A 15,965-nucleotide genomic window follows, 5' to 3' on the forward strand; every position below is an offset into this window, starting at 1 on the left:
GTTTTATAATTCATCTCAAAAAACAATCTTGGACTACTTAAATCTGTATTTACGTAACAATCCGGACATTGACACACCCCTGTAAGTAGAATGCTAAAATGTGCACACACAAAGTCATATAACAAGGATCAAAGCCTTCAAGTTGCCATATTGTACAATAAAGAAGTGTAGAATAACTTGCAAGGATAAGCTTGTGTCTACAGACTGACAGATGGACAGGCAGACATCCAATTTGAATCCAGTTTATCTTACCTACTTTTATGCGTTGGTACAAGTGTAATTTTGTGTTTGATCAAGGTAAATATCTGCACAACATTTCTATATCAGATACTTCAGTTTAAATCCAGATCCTTATGAATAATACAGGAAAACCATTATGATTTGTTGGCATTAAGTTTAAAAAAAATCTATTTAATGGGAACATTATTTCATGGATTTTAAAGTAATTTTTGTTCGAGTAGAAATTCAGCCACTGCTTAGCCAGCAAAAATATTATTTGTTGAATAACAATGTCTTTACAGTACACCATTTTAATGATGAACTGACATTGTCTCTTTGTCCCATTCAATCAACAGTCGATCAAATTTTATTTATGAAAATTCTAGTAAATCATATAGCCACATATTTATAGTTGAATTTGAAAGTGGTTAATAGCTGCCAGACACTCTTACATCTTCCTCGTCTTCTGGGGTTGCTTTTTCTGTCTCCGACTCTGTTTTGATATCACTGGCATCCATTGAGACATCCCCGGTGTCCATCTTTTCTTCTTTTACCTCGACTTTTGTCTCTGTTTTGCTTTTCACTGGCTCTGTTTATAATAAAAAAGTATAACAAATTAGTAGCAAATGGAACGATAAAATATTTCATTAAACACATTTAATTCGCCCAACCTTTTTCCAAGTGAAATTTCTGGCCTGAAAATTTCAAGTATTTTATCAACTTGATTTAAAACCATCACTTCTTTTGTTATAGAAAAGTAAACCAGTCCATAACATTGTTAAAAGGGCAGCACACATTTTAGATTGTAATATAACCCCCACCAGTTTTCCTTGTTGATTTGTATAGAGTGCTCGTGGAGTCTTCCACATGGTCATTGCCCCAAAGAAACTAGTTAGTTGGGTAACTAGGCGAGTGGTACAGCAGATTTCCAGTTCCAGAGGCCACCCTGGGTCTTTAAGTGCACCATGTAATGCACCTAGTACCAGTGCTCCAGATAACATGCGTAAAGGCGTAAAAACCAATTAATTTTCTTAAATAACGATTTAGATTTAAAATCTTTGCGTAAAGTAACGCGTTGAAAAAATAAAACACGAATTTGAAATTTTCGAACATGCGTGAAAGTTCCAGTAGCAAATTATATACGGTAAACATTTCATCCCAATTCTGACTCATTTAGGCGCTCAATAAAAACTTTAAGTCAAAGTCACTCAAGCGTTTGCTGTGAGGAAAACTAAGAACAGTCGAATGGCAAAACGGTCTGTTCTCCTAATATTGCAGGCGAGTCATTACTGCTATTGTACCTTTTAATTACACTTATTGTAATTTTTATACACAAGTAATATACTGTATACCTATTCAAAATGTCATTAAAATTAAATGTTAAATATAATTTTTGATATGACTTTAACGGCAACCAACAGGCCATTATGACCTTAGCCGAAGTGTCAGTAAGCGTTTTACATAAAAAATCAAAATGGCTGACCGAAGCGGTGTATCGAAGCGTGGAGGGCAAAACAAGCCATTTCAGTTTCAAAAATCCACACTGCATGCATTCTTTCAATTAGATTCTCATGAACCAAATACCCAAAGCATGGTTTCGTCAATAATTGATGAATGTATAAGCTCTTGCGTAAACGACTGAATCTAAAGCAGTTAAAAACAAAAGGAAAGACAGGCTTTTCCAAGACTATAAACCAAAATTTGAAATGATTGATGTGTCAAAAACCATGAATACACAATTATTTGGTAATATATTTTTGAAAAATCATTACTTTTATAAATAGGGCGTAAAATAAGAATTCATTTTTAAAATAGGGAGTAAATAAGAATTTAACCAAATTTTTATCTGGAGCTCTGCCTAGTACACAGCATATCTGTTTAAAATTTCATGTGAAAGCTAGTGCTTAATAAACTTGCTATAATTAGAGGCAGGAAAAAGTGTCTTCTTGCGGTTGTCAACATAGACAGAATACAGTTCATGTAAAATTGTACAATACCTGAAGCACTGTCAGTTTTCTCTGTCTTGACCCGGACTGTTGGTGTTTCGGTGTCGCTCAATCGTTTCTTGTCCGACTTCTCACTGTCTGATCTGGAGTCCTTATCGCGATCAGTCCCACCTTCGTCTGTGTCCATTTCTTCTGCAAAAAAAAACAGCATTTTATTTTACAACATTTTTGTCCTTTTCTTCTGCAAACAAACAAAAGCACTGATTTTCGAGTTTTAACATGATTTTATGCAATTTTCAATGGGCATATAAATAGTCCTCAATTCCCCTGTGTACATTTTTCTGCAAAAAAAAGCATCAAACAATATTTCAATGTGATTTTATATGATTTAAATTGATTAAATCAGATTAAATGGTTTTTATTTGATTTGACCTGAGTTTAAATTTGATAATAAAATGCTTTTAATAAATTTTGCATGATTGTTAATGCATTGTTAAGGATTTATAGTTGAATGAAAAACATTCTTCTATGGCTACTTCCCTCTAGAACACAAAATATATAAACTATGCCCATTCTCATTGTATGCCATTTTTCATTGACTTCACAAGACTTTTAATTGATATTGAACATTTTCAATTGATTGTTGATGTTATCCCAAGCTAGGTTTCCAAGCAAGCATACCAAATACAAGATTTCATCAAAGCTGGTCAATGCAAACTTCGTTAAAAACTGGTTAGAAATTGTGACCCAGTAGATATGGTCTCACTTTCAATCCCAGTCTGGGAGTATTCTGAAAACAAGCAGAGGTTCCAAACAGGCTAGTGATCCTTGCTTTCTCATGCTATTAATGTCAAATAGCTTATACAAGTAGGTTCAACACCAAACAGCTTAGTCACTGCTTACCATCATCTTTTTCCATCTCATCATCACTAAGTTCCTGTCTTGCAGTGAAGAACAGGTCTGGCAAAAACTGTTTAAGTAAAACCTTGATCTTCTGTTTCTCATCTTTGTGGATTCCTGAAATAAAACAAGAGATGCTTAATAAACCCATATACCCTGTCACCTTGACCTTTGAGCTCTTGATTTGAAAATAATTAAGAGTCATCATCAAACAAGACTAACATGCATACTTGTTTAAATTATTACAAAAAATCACTAGATAATTTGTGTGAAAGAATTATTCATATCACAAGCACGTGACCTATTTGCAACCTTACAAGTCAATTGCTATCTTTTTTTGCTCCCAAGTAATCAGAACAGAAATTTAGATGATCACAGGTGAAATAATTCACTAAATATCATGCAGAAGCCAGCTTCAATATACAAGCCCCTGTGACCTTGGCCTCTGATCTGATGACCTAAAATTTAGTTACATATTTCTGTCCACCCAAGTAACCACTAAACCAATTTGCATAATCACATGTTCATTGGTACAACAGCTCTTAAAGTGGGTATATACGATTATGTCAAATATTTATGAATTTATATAAACTGTGTAAAAAACTTATTATATATATATTTCAATATAAATTAAAATAAAAGTTAAGAAGAACATGTGTCGCAAAATGCGAAATAAGCCAGATATTTAATTCTGAAATTGAAAACGGCTGTACAGCCGAATTCGCCAGCATGTATACCATACATGTACGATGTGCATCTAAACTTACGAGGGGTGTTCCAGAAGTTCTTGGATTTTGCTATAACTTTCATTTGGTAACATAAATGGACAAACAAATAGCATGTTAAGAATATTTCGTCCTTTCCAAATATACTCTCCAAATATCATGGAAATACATAAAACAATAAATGTATATCAGAGATTTAAACATGTGCACAATGCGCACACCGACGCACGTGTAACGTTTCTGTTCAATGTCAATGACGTTATGAAGTTAACAACTGTCAAATCTTTTCCACATAATCACCTCCAACGCGAATGCACTTTATGTGTTGGGAAATCCACTTGTCAAAAGTGTCTCTATACCAGTCAGCGTCAAAAGACGACACGATTCGCTTTGCTGCAACTGTAAGTTCCTGTTTACTTGCAAAGCGAATACCGCGCAACTGTGATTTAACTTCCGGGAAGACACGGAAGTACATAGGGGTTAAATCCGGGCTGTAAGGAGGACTTAGGCGCTGTAACGTGAAATTTGCCGTAAATTCTGTTTATCAACAACATTTCAACCAAATTTAAATTCGCGTAACGCTCATACTTATAATAAAATACAAGCGTGCGCCGCATGTCGTTACTGAGGTCTCTATGGCAACGCATTTCAAACAGGCTTTATGGAATTCATGCATTTTTAGCTTATATATAAAGTCCGTGATAATTGGTTTGTATAATATGTAAATTTCATTGACTTTTACCAGCAAACTAATAAGTTATAGCGAAAATCCACGAACTTCTGGAACACCCCTCGTAGTTTAACGGTATATAATACAAAGACGAATGCTTCGGTAACTGTAGGAAAATATGTACGTCACTATCGGCTCGGGGCGCTAATTTGTCTTTGCTGCATTTGATGAAATTCGGCTTTAATGTATAATTTTTCTTGCCTATTTTGTGTTATTGTAACATATTTTATCAATATATTACAATTAAACACATATAAAAAATCATATATACCCGCTTTAAGATTATGTGTGGAAACTTATTTCCTGTAACAAGCCCCTTAGGGATTGACCTTTGACCTCAAAATCAATAGGCTTCACTATTCCATCAAAAGTAAAAAGCTCACTTGTTTAGATGATAATAGGTCAATACGTTTTATAGATATCATGCAGAAATCAATTTCTTGATTTAAGTTTATATGACCTTGACCTTTAACTGGTTGACCTTAAATTGTATTGAGTCTTCTTTTCTTTTTCTCCAGTTTATAATCACTACACCTATGTGCATGATTGTAGGTCAAGCATCCTCAAAATATAGTGCCAAAACAAATAACCTATTATAAACCCATACGACCTTCACCTTTGACAGTGTTACCTAACAAGAGGGCCATGATGGCCCTGTATCGCTCCACTGTTCTTTTATGCGAAAAAAGCGTGCAATGCGCATGGATTGAAATGTACTCAAGCATGTGACTTGCTCTTTCTATCCCTCATCCCACTGGGCGCTTAAAGTTGGAAGGGTGAGCATTTTTATAGATGGAAAACGTTACTACGGTGTTAACTAAACAGACTAAAAAGCCTGGGAATTTTCGCACAGGTGCTTTGCTTATGACGTAGGTACATTTATCTCTCCAAAAGATATTGTCGTTCTTTCTATTTCACATATTTTTAGATGCTGAAGATCAAATCTACGCATGTTCTATAAGATTAATGAAAGTTCCTTAATTCAAAATTATTTATAAAGTCGTCAGCTACAAACCCGTAAAATCCTGTTAGTGTTTGGTAAAGGGTTAATAATCTCTGGTTCCTTCTTAGAGCCTTTCACACATTTATAACAAGTACAATAGTAGCATCTTTCTTTGTAAACAATCATCTCAAAATATAATTAACAACCCACACATTCCTAAAACCAACAGGCCTGAGAATATTATGATAATCTAAAGATTATTTCTTTATAATTATAAATGTATTTAATTAAGTAATACATTTGACTTCTACGATCAATTCATAACTTATATTAAGAAAATTAAAAAATGGTCAGAAATATATATGGATCGTTGAGCAATTGACAATCATATCCGCAATTCATGAGTCACAATTCACAAATGGAACAACGAATCATTAGTAATTTACAAGAGGGCCAAGATGGCCCTAGTTTGCTCACCTAAGAGGAGTCAGTTCATTCAATCTTTACCAAACGTCAAACTTGACCTAGATATAATGTCCAGACAAACATCCTGGTCAAGTTTCATCATTATTGAACCAAAACTCTGGCATATGGAGTTTTTTTGTTTTTGTAAGATTTGACCTGGTGACCTATATTTTGAGTTGACCCCCCCTTACCAAACATCAAACTTTGCTAACAAAAAAAAAATATTATGACCAAGATTCATAAAATCTGAAACAAAATTGTGACCTCTAGAGTGTTTACAAGGATTTTGTATAATATAATGAAAATTTGGACAATCTAAAGGCAATAATTATGGCATTAATTATGTGATATATATAAAACCAATCTTTTCACCAAGTTTTATGATGATTGGGCAAATCATGTGACTTCTAGAGTGTTCACAAGCTTTTTTTACTATATAAATATGAGAAAACCTGAGCAATCGGTGAGCTAAAAAAACTTGGTAGAGAACTGTAAGATTTTAATACATACCAAATTTGGTAGAAAAAGGCCCAATGGTTATGGACAAAAGAATTTTTGAAGTTTGCACAAACTAGGCCCAATATAAGCAGATGTTCAATTTTGTGACCCCTGGGGAAAAGTCAAATTTGATCCCAGGGGCTTAATTTGAACAAACTTGGTAGAGGTCCATTAGATGTCACTACATACCAAATTTGGTAGCCCTATGCCATACGGTAATGGACAGGAAGAATTTTAATGTTTGCACAAAATAGGCCTTATTTAAGTGTATGTGCATTTTTGTGACCCCCGGGGGCCGGAGCAGGGTCAAATTTGACCCCAGGGGCATAATTTTAACAAACTAAGTAGAGAACTATTAGATGTCACTACATATCGAATTTGGTAGCCCTAGGCCCTTCGGTTATGGACAAGAAGATTTTTAAAGTTTGCACAAAATAGGCATATGTTCATTTTTGAAACCCCCTGGGGCAGGGTCAAATTTGACACCAGGGGCATAATTTGAACAAACAAAGTAGAGTAATTTGAACAAACAAAGTAGAGAACTATTAAATGTCACTACATACCAAATGTGGTAGCACTAGGCCCAATGGTTATGGACAAGAAGATTTTTAAAGTTTGCACAAAATGGGCCCAATATAAGAATATGTTCAATTTTGTGACCCCTAGGGAATGGTCAAATTTGATCCCAGGGGCATAATTTGAACAAATTTGAAAGAGGTTGACCCCAGGGGCATAATTTGAACAAACAAAGTAGAGAACTATTAAATGTCGCTACATATCGAATTTGGTAGCCCTAGGCCCAATGGTTATGGACAAGAAGATTTTTAAAGTTGGCACAAAATAGGCTTTATATAAGCATATGTTCAATTTATTGACCCCCGGGGCGGGGTCAAATTTGACCCCAGGGGCATAATTTGAACAAATTTGAAAGAGGTTGACCCAAGGAACATTTGTGAAAAGTTTTATCAGAATTGGACTTGTAGTTTAGGAGAAGATGTTTAAAGAAAATGTTAACGCACAGACGGACGCACACACGCACGCCGGACACAGGACCATGACATAAGCCCCGCTGGCCTCTGGCTAAAAATCAATAGGTGTATTGCTTATAATTCAAATTATGCTTAACCTATCAGACTTTTCATAGGTCAATCCATTCTTAAGATCGTGTTCAGAATTTACTGTTACAAGCCCTTGACTTTTGAACTGTTGAATACAAAATCTGAAGGCTTTGTCCTTTCCTTATCTTGTAAGGTTGTAGGTCAAAGCCACATTACTTGGAAACAAAAAAATGTGAATGACCAACAAACATACCGACACACAGGTGTAAAGCAATACACCCTAGCTTTTTACAAGGGGGCATAATAATAAATTGCATTTAAGAACAGAGAATTGTCAGGATTTTGGATTTCTAAGATAGAACTACCAACTGAAATTAAATTACAGAGAATCCTTTTGGGTTTCTAAATAATATCTATCAGTGGCTCTGGGTCTCTAAATCATAACTATCAGTGGTTCTAAAATTGAGAGAATTCATATATATGGTTTCTTAAATATTTATATCAATGGCTCTGAAATCTAGAAAATTTGTGGGAATTTTTTTAACCAGCATTTTTTCTGGGTGTGCCTAATGTATGAATAGACATTAATGCAAGAGATCCAGAATCTGTAAATTGACTAGTAGCAAGAAATCAATAAAATGTCACAAGAAACAATTCTTAAACAAATGCTGACTGAAAACAAAATTTGAATTTAATTTTCATTATTATTCTGAAATGCTTAGATATTGTGTTGAAGTCTTTTCAAAATGTCACAACTAAAAAAGCAAAACTTTCAAAATATGTTTGGAAGTTTATAATTCCAGTTTTCAAATTACTGCAAGCTCTGTAAAACAGATACTAAAAGCACATTCAGTGTTACCTGTTTGTCTTTTCATGTGATGAATGATGAGCCCAGAGGCATCGTCCAGGATGGACTTGTCTTTGTAGACATAGCTGAGATGTGGAGTGCCTGCGTCTGTATCCTGACGCTGAAATAAATAGATGATAGTGAAGAAGCAAACTGTTTTTATATTAAGTGGTAGGTATCATTTAAAAAATGTTTTATGTTCTACATCAACTACTTTAATTCAAAACAACAACAATCATATAGCAACAGAGGCACTGGATCAATCTCTCGATTTATTTTCATGACCCTACTAGAAAGTAGAGACAGGGACTTTAATCGGTTTTTGAGGGGAAACAAATCTGGACCTGGGACTATATTTTTACAACACAATCTACAGCAATAATGTCCACAGAGGAAATCCTCTACCTCGTCATAAATGGTCTCAATTTCGTTCAGCAGTGCCTTAGAACGTATGGCCTTGATATCATTCTGCTTAAAGTTGATACCCTGATGGTCTAGAGACTTCAGGTAATATTTTTCGTTCTGTTCACGCCAGATTTTGTTGAAATTTCGCTGGGCCTCTCTCCATTCTTCTTCTTTGGCTTTTAACCTAAAGAAAATTCCATCAATTTTGGTCACTGTTTTCCAAAAATTGCATAAATGAAGTATCAATATTCCAAAAAGACATAGCCCAAGACTAACAATATCCAAGACTTGGAAGTGAGGGCTTTTAAACTCTACACCTAAGGGAAGGCCTTGATTTTAATTTAATAATAATTAACAGTTTGAACGTTATCTGAGAATAAGAAAAAACACCCCTGAAACACGAGTAGAACAAGAGGGCTATGATGGCCCTGTATCGCTCCACTGCTGAAAAAAGGCTGAAACAAATATTCTCTGCATGTGCAAATACTTAAATATAGACCCTATTTAAGCACATGTACACTTTTGTGACCCCCTGGGCTGGGCCAAATTTAACACCAGGGGCATAATTTAAGCAAACTTTGTAGACGACTACTATATCTCACTACATGTACATACAAAATATGGTAGCCCTAGGTCCTAGAGTTAAGGACAAGAATATTTTAAAAGTTTTCACAAAATAAGCAAGATATAAGCGTATATAATGTTCAATTTTGTGACCCGCGGGTCAGGGTCAAATTTGACCCAAAGGGCATAATTTGAACAAACTTGGTAGAGGACTATAAGATGTTACTGCATACCAAATTTGATAGCCATAGTCTGAATGGTTTTCGACAAGAAGATTTTTAAAGATTTTACAAAATAGGCGCTTTATAAGCGTTTATTCAATTTTGTGACCCCCCAGGGCAGGGTCAAAGTTGACCCCAGAGGCATTATTTGAACACATTTGGTAGAGGTTTATTAGATGTCACTACATACCAAATTTGGTAGCCCTAGGCCCAATGGTTATGGACAAGAAGTTTTTAAAGTTTTCACAAAATAGACTCCATGTAAGCATATGTTCAATTTTGTGACCCCCAGGGCAGGGTCGAATTTGACCCCAGGGGCATAATTTGAACAAACTTGATAGAGGACAATAAGATGTCACTACATTCCAAATTTGGTAGCCCTAGACCCAATGGTTATGGACAAGAGACTTAGTTTTCACAAAATAAGCCCTTTATAAGCATATATTCAATTTTGTGACCCCGGGGCAGTTTCAAATTTGACCCCAGGGGCATAATTTGAACAAACTAAGAAGAGAACTATTACATGTCACTACATACCAAATTTGGTAGCCCTATGCCATACGGTTATGGACAAGTAGATTTTTAAAGTTTTCCTACAAGAGGCGTAATATAAGCATATGTTCAATTTTGTGACCCTCAGGGTAGGGTCAAACTTGACCTCAGGGGCATAATTTGAACAAACATGGTAGAGGACTATAAGATGTCACTACATACCAAATTTGGTAGCCCTAGGCCCAATGTTTATGGACATAAAGATTTTTGAAGTTTTCAAAAAATAAGACCTTTATAAGCATATATTCAATTTTGTGACCCCCAGGGCAGTTTCAAATTTGACCCCAGGGGCATAATTTGAACAAACTAAGAAGAGAACTATTATATGTCACTACATACCAAATTTGGTAGCCCTATCCCATACAGTTATGGACAAGTAGATTTTTTAAGTTTTCACAAAATAGGCCTTATATAAGCATATGTTCAATTTTGTGACCCTCGTGGCAGGGTCAAACTTGACCTCAGGGGCATAATTTGAACAAACTTGGTAGAGGACTCTAAGATGTCACTACATACCAAATTTGGTAGCCCTAGGCCCAATGGTTATGGACGAGTAGATTTTGAAAGTTTTCACAAAATAGACCCTATATAAGCATATGTTCAATTTTGTGACCCCCGGGACAGGGTCAAATTTGACCCCAGGGGCATAATTTGAAGAAATTTGGTAGAGGACTATTAGATGTCTCTACATACTAAATTTGATAGCCCTAGGCCCAATGGTTATGGACAAGAGGTTTTGAAAGTTTTCTCAAAATAGCCTTATATAAGTATATATTCAATTTTGTGACCACGGGGCAGGGTCAAATTTGACCCCTGGGGCATAATTTGAAGAAATTTGGTAGAGGACTATTAGATGTCTCTACATACCAAATTTGATAGCCCTAGGCCCAATCAGCGCTTCGGTTAGCTTTTAAAAGTTGGAAGTCCTGACTTCCAAGCCTAAAATTTTGGATGTCCCAGACATAAATTTTGAAGTCCCACTTTAATTTTTGAATTTTAATATATGTACATGTTCCAACTCTATCTATTACCCGATAATCCAGTATTATTACCATTTCTATTTTCAAAACCAAAATACGGACACTATTGATGTCCGCTACCGTCTGCCATTTTACGCAATTTGAATTGTGCGATTGGGGAATTCCCATTGAACATGCGTAAATCACGTGACGCGATTTGAGAGCATAGAGCTGAGCACTGTTCATATTAAGTAATTATGACGGACACTATTGATGTCCGCTACCGTCTGCCATTTTACGCAATTTGAATTGTGCGATTGGGGAATTCTCATTGAACATGCGTAAATCACGTGACGCGATTTGAGAGCATAGAGCTGAGCACTGTTCATATTAAGTAATTATGACAAATCAACGACTGAATTTAAAATGTAACATGTAAATTATGATCGACGACAAATACTGTATCCGAAAACGACCACTTAAAATCTTTCAAGATGGCGGACATTTGACTTTTAAGATTTTTGGAAACTAGCGAAGATATTTCGTCAATTGCAGTTTATGTCCCTACCATCTGCTAACAAATCGGAAATAAATAAATAAAATACCGGGGAAAATCGGTACCTAACGAACATTTCCGAAATGCCGAATTCGTTCTCAAATGATCGCGCACGCGATTTTTTTTTCGTGAATTGATTATTTGTTGGTTTATTTCCAAACTGTCTTTTCAGATTTTTGCTATCGCCAGAGCCGAGATTTCATCGCATTGGCGATCAGGCGAAGGGTTAATTTTGCAGACTGCTTATTTTCAAATGCGTATAATCAAACGTGTTATCTGAAAAAATCAGGATTTTATTATTCACGGAAGGTTACGAAAATTCTAGCAACAAATAAACATTTCTTGTGTATTTCGTGTACAGATGAAAATAATGCGAAAATTAGACTTCATGTACATCGTCACGTCATTCTTCCTCGGGGAAAACGTGGACTCAAATATTTGATTGCTGAAAAAAAACTTTGTATCGCAGAGGTCGCTAATATTACTGTATACAGCTTCACGTTGGGTCGGCGTGTATTCTGCTACCTGAGCGCTGATTGGCTGATGCGCTAACCAAGAAGACTTTGACTGACAGCTGGACAAATCAATATTGGCCACTCGTTGAGAAATTCATTGAAAACAGTAGCTCTTGGGCGGAGTTAACGGTCTGAATAACCCGATTTACTGTTGACATTTGTACGTGTTGTGTATAAGAAAAAAGTATACATGCGGATTATCAGACGTCAAATGGACTTCACCATTTGCCTAATGGACTGCCGTTTTCGGGCGTAATTTACACCCGGACGTCCACTAACGGAAGCGCTGCCCAATGGTTATGGACGAGTAGATTTGTAAAGTTTCACAAAATAGACCCTATATAAGCATCTGTTCAATTTTGTGACCCCCTGGGCAGGGTCAAATTTGACCCCAGGGGAATAATTTGAAGAAATTTGGTAGAGGACTATTAGATGTCTCTACATACCAAATTTGATAGCCCTAGGCCCAATGGTTATGGACGAAAAGCTTTTGAAAGTTTTCACAAAATAGGCCTTATGTAAGCAAATTTTCATTTTTGTGACCCCAGGTAGTGTTTTTCCCAGGCCATTTTAGCGTGGCGAAAAGCCACGCGGCCCTCCCGGATCGCCTAGCTGCCCTTTTCAAAGGCAAATTTCGCCACGCGCCCTTCTTTTCAAAGGCAAATTTCGCCACGCGCCCTTATCGATAACATCTTTATTGCCTTATGATCTAACTTGGTCCGCAAAATTAGCGTCCTTGATTGTCTGTGACGCTCCGACTGTGCTTGATTTACTCGAGAAACGTCAACGCCTTATCGACTATATTTGAGCAGATTTAATCTATTACAGTGCTCGATTTATAGGTAAACTGCTCCAAAGCTGTGAATTAGTCATGCGTGAATAACCCCGTGTCAGTATCAATCGATAATGCCAGAGGCTATGTTATACCAAGCGCACTTTTCGGTCGACAATGTGTACACTCCACGATAAAATCGTTACTTCGGAGACTTTTGATGAAAAACTCGATGTTATTCTCGTGGCAATTGTGCATTGCATGCATTATTCAGTTATATCAAAACATATATTTTTACGCATAAATACATTTAAAAACACAAACAAATTTATTCTTTATCGCTTTCGTCTTTAAGATAGTTAGATCTAATTATTGAACAAATTACTGAGACGTATACTAATTTAACAAAATGCGAATCGCGTATACGATTTAATGTTGCTATGCGCACCTGTCGCTTACATCATTTGACATTTGAACAACATGGCGGACTATACAGAATTAAATTGCGACTCGGCAAAAATGGCAAATAACGTTGTAAACGATCGAATTAACGATGGAGATTATACATTAAGAAGGAATTCATGAATCGCTGTGATAATCAACGATGCACAAAAATGTTTTAGATAGCAACAACATTATTTATTTATTTGTAATCTACTTGGTGGATGTATGTCACGGAAACGAGTGTTTGCATATTGTTAGCGATCAATTTACTCGCAATGTTATTTAAAACATCTGGCAAGATTATCGTTAGAAAATGGGATAAGACAAACATGGTTTCATTTATATGTTAGTGGATCTGTGTATAATCAGATTCATATGCATATATTGCTTAATTATGTTTGTCGTGCAGTACAGTTTATTGAAACAGCATGGAACTTAAATGTACATTGCAAGGTAAATATATTAATATGAATCATAGTAAGTTAAATACATCAATTACCATTAAATGTGCTTGTTTATATGTTATTTTTTCCACAACTGCCTCTGATGCGATTACGTGTTGCCCAGTAATTCAGGTATTCAGGGAACGTGTTTGCCCTTAGTTGCCTAAACTGCGCGCTAAAATGTCCTTTTTGAAAGTAATGCGCCATGCCCCTTTGCCCTCCTGGGAAAAACACTACCAGGGCAGGGTCAATTTTGAATAAATTAAAGCTTGTCAGAAGTTTTATATTAGAGGTCACAGTGACCTTGACCTTTGACCTAGTGACCCAAAAATGGATGTGGCGTGTAGAACTCTACAAGGTGCAGCTACATATGAAGTATCAAAGTTGTAGGTGGAAGCACTTTGATTTTTGAGCCAATGTTAAGGTTTTAGCACGACGCGGACAGCGGACGAGCTGGCTATGACAATACCTTGGGTTTTCTCCGAAAATAGCCGAGCTAAAAACAGAGGCCAGTAAATTAACTAAGTTAATGAAATGGTACGCACAAGTATATATATTTTATAAGTACAAAAACGTAATTCATGTAATAGCAATTATGTTTATAAAGTTCTAAATTTTCTGTCACAAGGGCTCAACATTGACAGTACTCTGAGTGTGTTAGAATCACAGGTTCAGGCAAATTTACTACAAATTTTAGGGCACTAGTCTGACTAGAAAAGTGATTAAAAAAGTAAATGGCTGGCTCTTGTCACTTTCAGTACCATGACCTACTGATTCCTTCACTCTGACAAAAGACCCCTACAAATGTCAAATTAAGGGTAATTTGACATATGGTTTTCAACATCTATCGAAATCACTGGCAGAGTACAACAAGACGATTGCTGGCCTACACATACACTCCACCTTACCTCCTAAGGACCAAGGGGACAGCCACCACTGGGTTTTTCTTCAGTCCATCAACAATATCTGGTGCCTTGTCCCCATAAATTCTGAAACAAGTTGTACAAACTTTGCTGCATACATAGGGAAACATATAGAGTGAAATATACCCATCTATGTCAATCTAAACAAAATTGCCAATATGCCCTCTAAAGGTTCTCAAATTTGCCATATTTTTAACGCCCATTCTAAAGCTTAATTCTTAAAGGGTCAGCAAGAACAATTTTAAGCCATATAAGGTTTTTGGAATGATTGTTTGCAGATCTGTAGAGCTACTGAAGAACCCACTCCTAGAACGATGTAGAGTTATTGAACTTCTTGAACTTATTGAGAATGCCAGTGTTTTCTTCCCCATTTTGAGAATGGGCCCCGGGTCCCTTTGTTTTTACTAGAATGGGAAATTAGTGTTATTTTTTTTTGCTACCAAACAGTTTAAAATAAAGAATAAAGTGATTTTTATCCCCACGCTTTTTGAAAAACGTGGGGATATTGTGGTGATATCCGTCTGTCCGTCCGTCCTGGCCACTATCTCCTACTACACTATAAGCACTAGAACCTTGAAACTTACACACATGGTTGCTATGAGCATATGTGCAACCCTGCACTATTTGGAATTTTGATCTGACCCATGGGTCAAAAGTTATGGGGGTTGGGGCGGGGCCGGGTCAGAGATTTTCACTCATTTTTTTATGTTATTAAACATTAACTTCTTCATTTCTGCACCGATTTACTTCAAATTTATACTGAACCTCTCTTATGAATATACGGTCAATCTCAACTATGCATGGCCCCATTACTAACCCTTGGGCACCCCGCCCACATAGACCACACCCACCCAAAATTGCCTTTTACTATAATTTCTTCATTTCTACACCGATTCACTTCAAATTGATTCTGAAATTCTCTTATGACAATACAGTCAATCTCAACTATGCATGACAATACGGTCAATCTCAACTATGCATGGCCCCATTACCAACCCTGAGGCGCCCCACCCACATAGGCCACACCCACCCAAAATTGCCTTTTACTATAACTTCTTCATTTCTACACTGATTCACTTCTAATTGATATTGAACTTCTCTTATGACAATACAGTCAATCTCAACTATGCATGGCCCAATTACCAACCCTGGGGCGCCCTGCCAAAATAGGCCACACCCACCCAAAATTGCCTTTTACTATAATTTCTTCATTTCTACACCGATTCACTGCTAAATGATACTGAACTATTCTAATGACAATACGGTCAATCTCAACTATG

General features: G+C 36.2%; 1 protein-coding gene across 5 annotated transcripts in view; it reads right to left on the minus strand.

Annotated features, from left to right (window-relative positions):
* LOC127834236 (paired amphipathic helix protein Sin3a-like) overlaps positions 1-15,965 on the minus strand; it is a 66,130-nt gene that overhangs the window by 13,430 nt on the left and 36,735 nt on the right. For all 5 annotated transcript variants that reach the window (XM_052359914.1, XM_052359916.1, XM_052359913.1 and 2 more), the window contains exons 17-22: positions 14,671-14,751; positions 8,737-8,920; positions 8,344-8,452; positions 3,069-3,182; positions 2,217-2,357; positions 672-808 (exon numbers count right to left, since the gene is read on the minus strand). In XM_052359914.1, the coding sequence (XP_052215874.1) occupies positions 672-808; positions 2,217-2,357; positions 3,069-3,182; positions 8,344-8,452; positions 8,737-8,920; positions 14,671-14,751 (766 nt within the window). The remainder of the gene's footprint in view (positions 1-671; positions 809-2,216; positions 2,358-3,068; positions 3,183-8,343; positions 8,453-8,736; positions 8,921-14,670; positions 14,752-15,965) is intronic.

This window comes from Dreissena polymorpha, chromosome 6, assembly GCF_020536995.1.
Source record: "Dreissena polymorpha isolate Duluth1 chromosome 6, UMN_Dpol_1.0, whole genome shotgun sequence".
NCBI lineage: Eukaryota > Metazoa > Mollusca > Bivalvia > Myida > Dreissenidae > Dreissena > Dreissena polymorpha.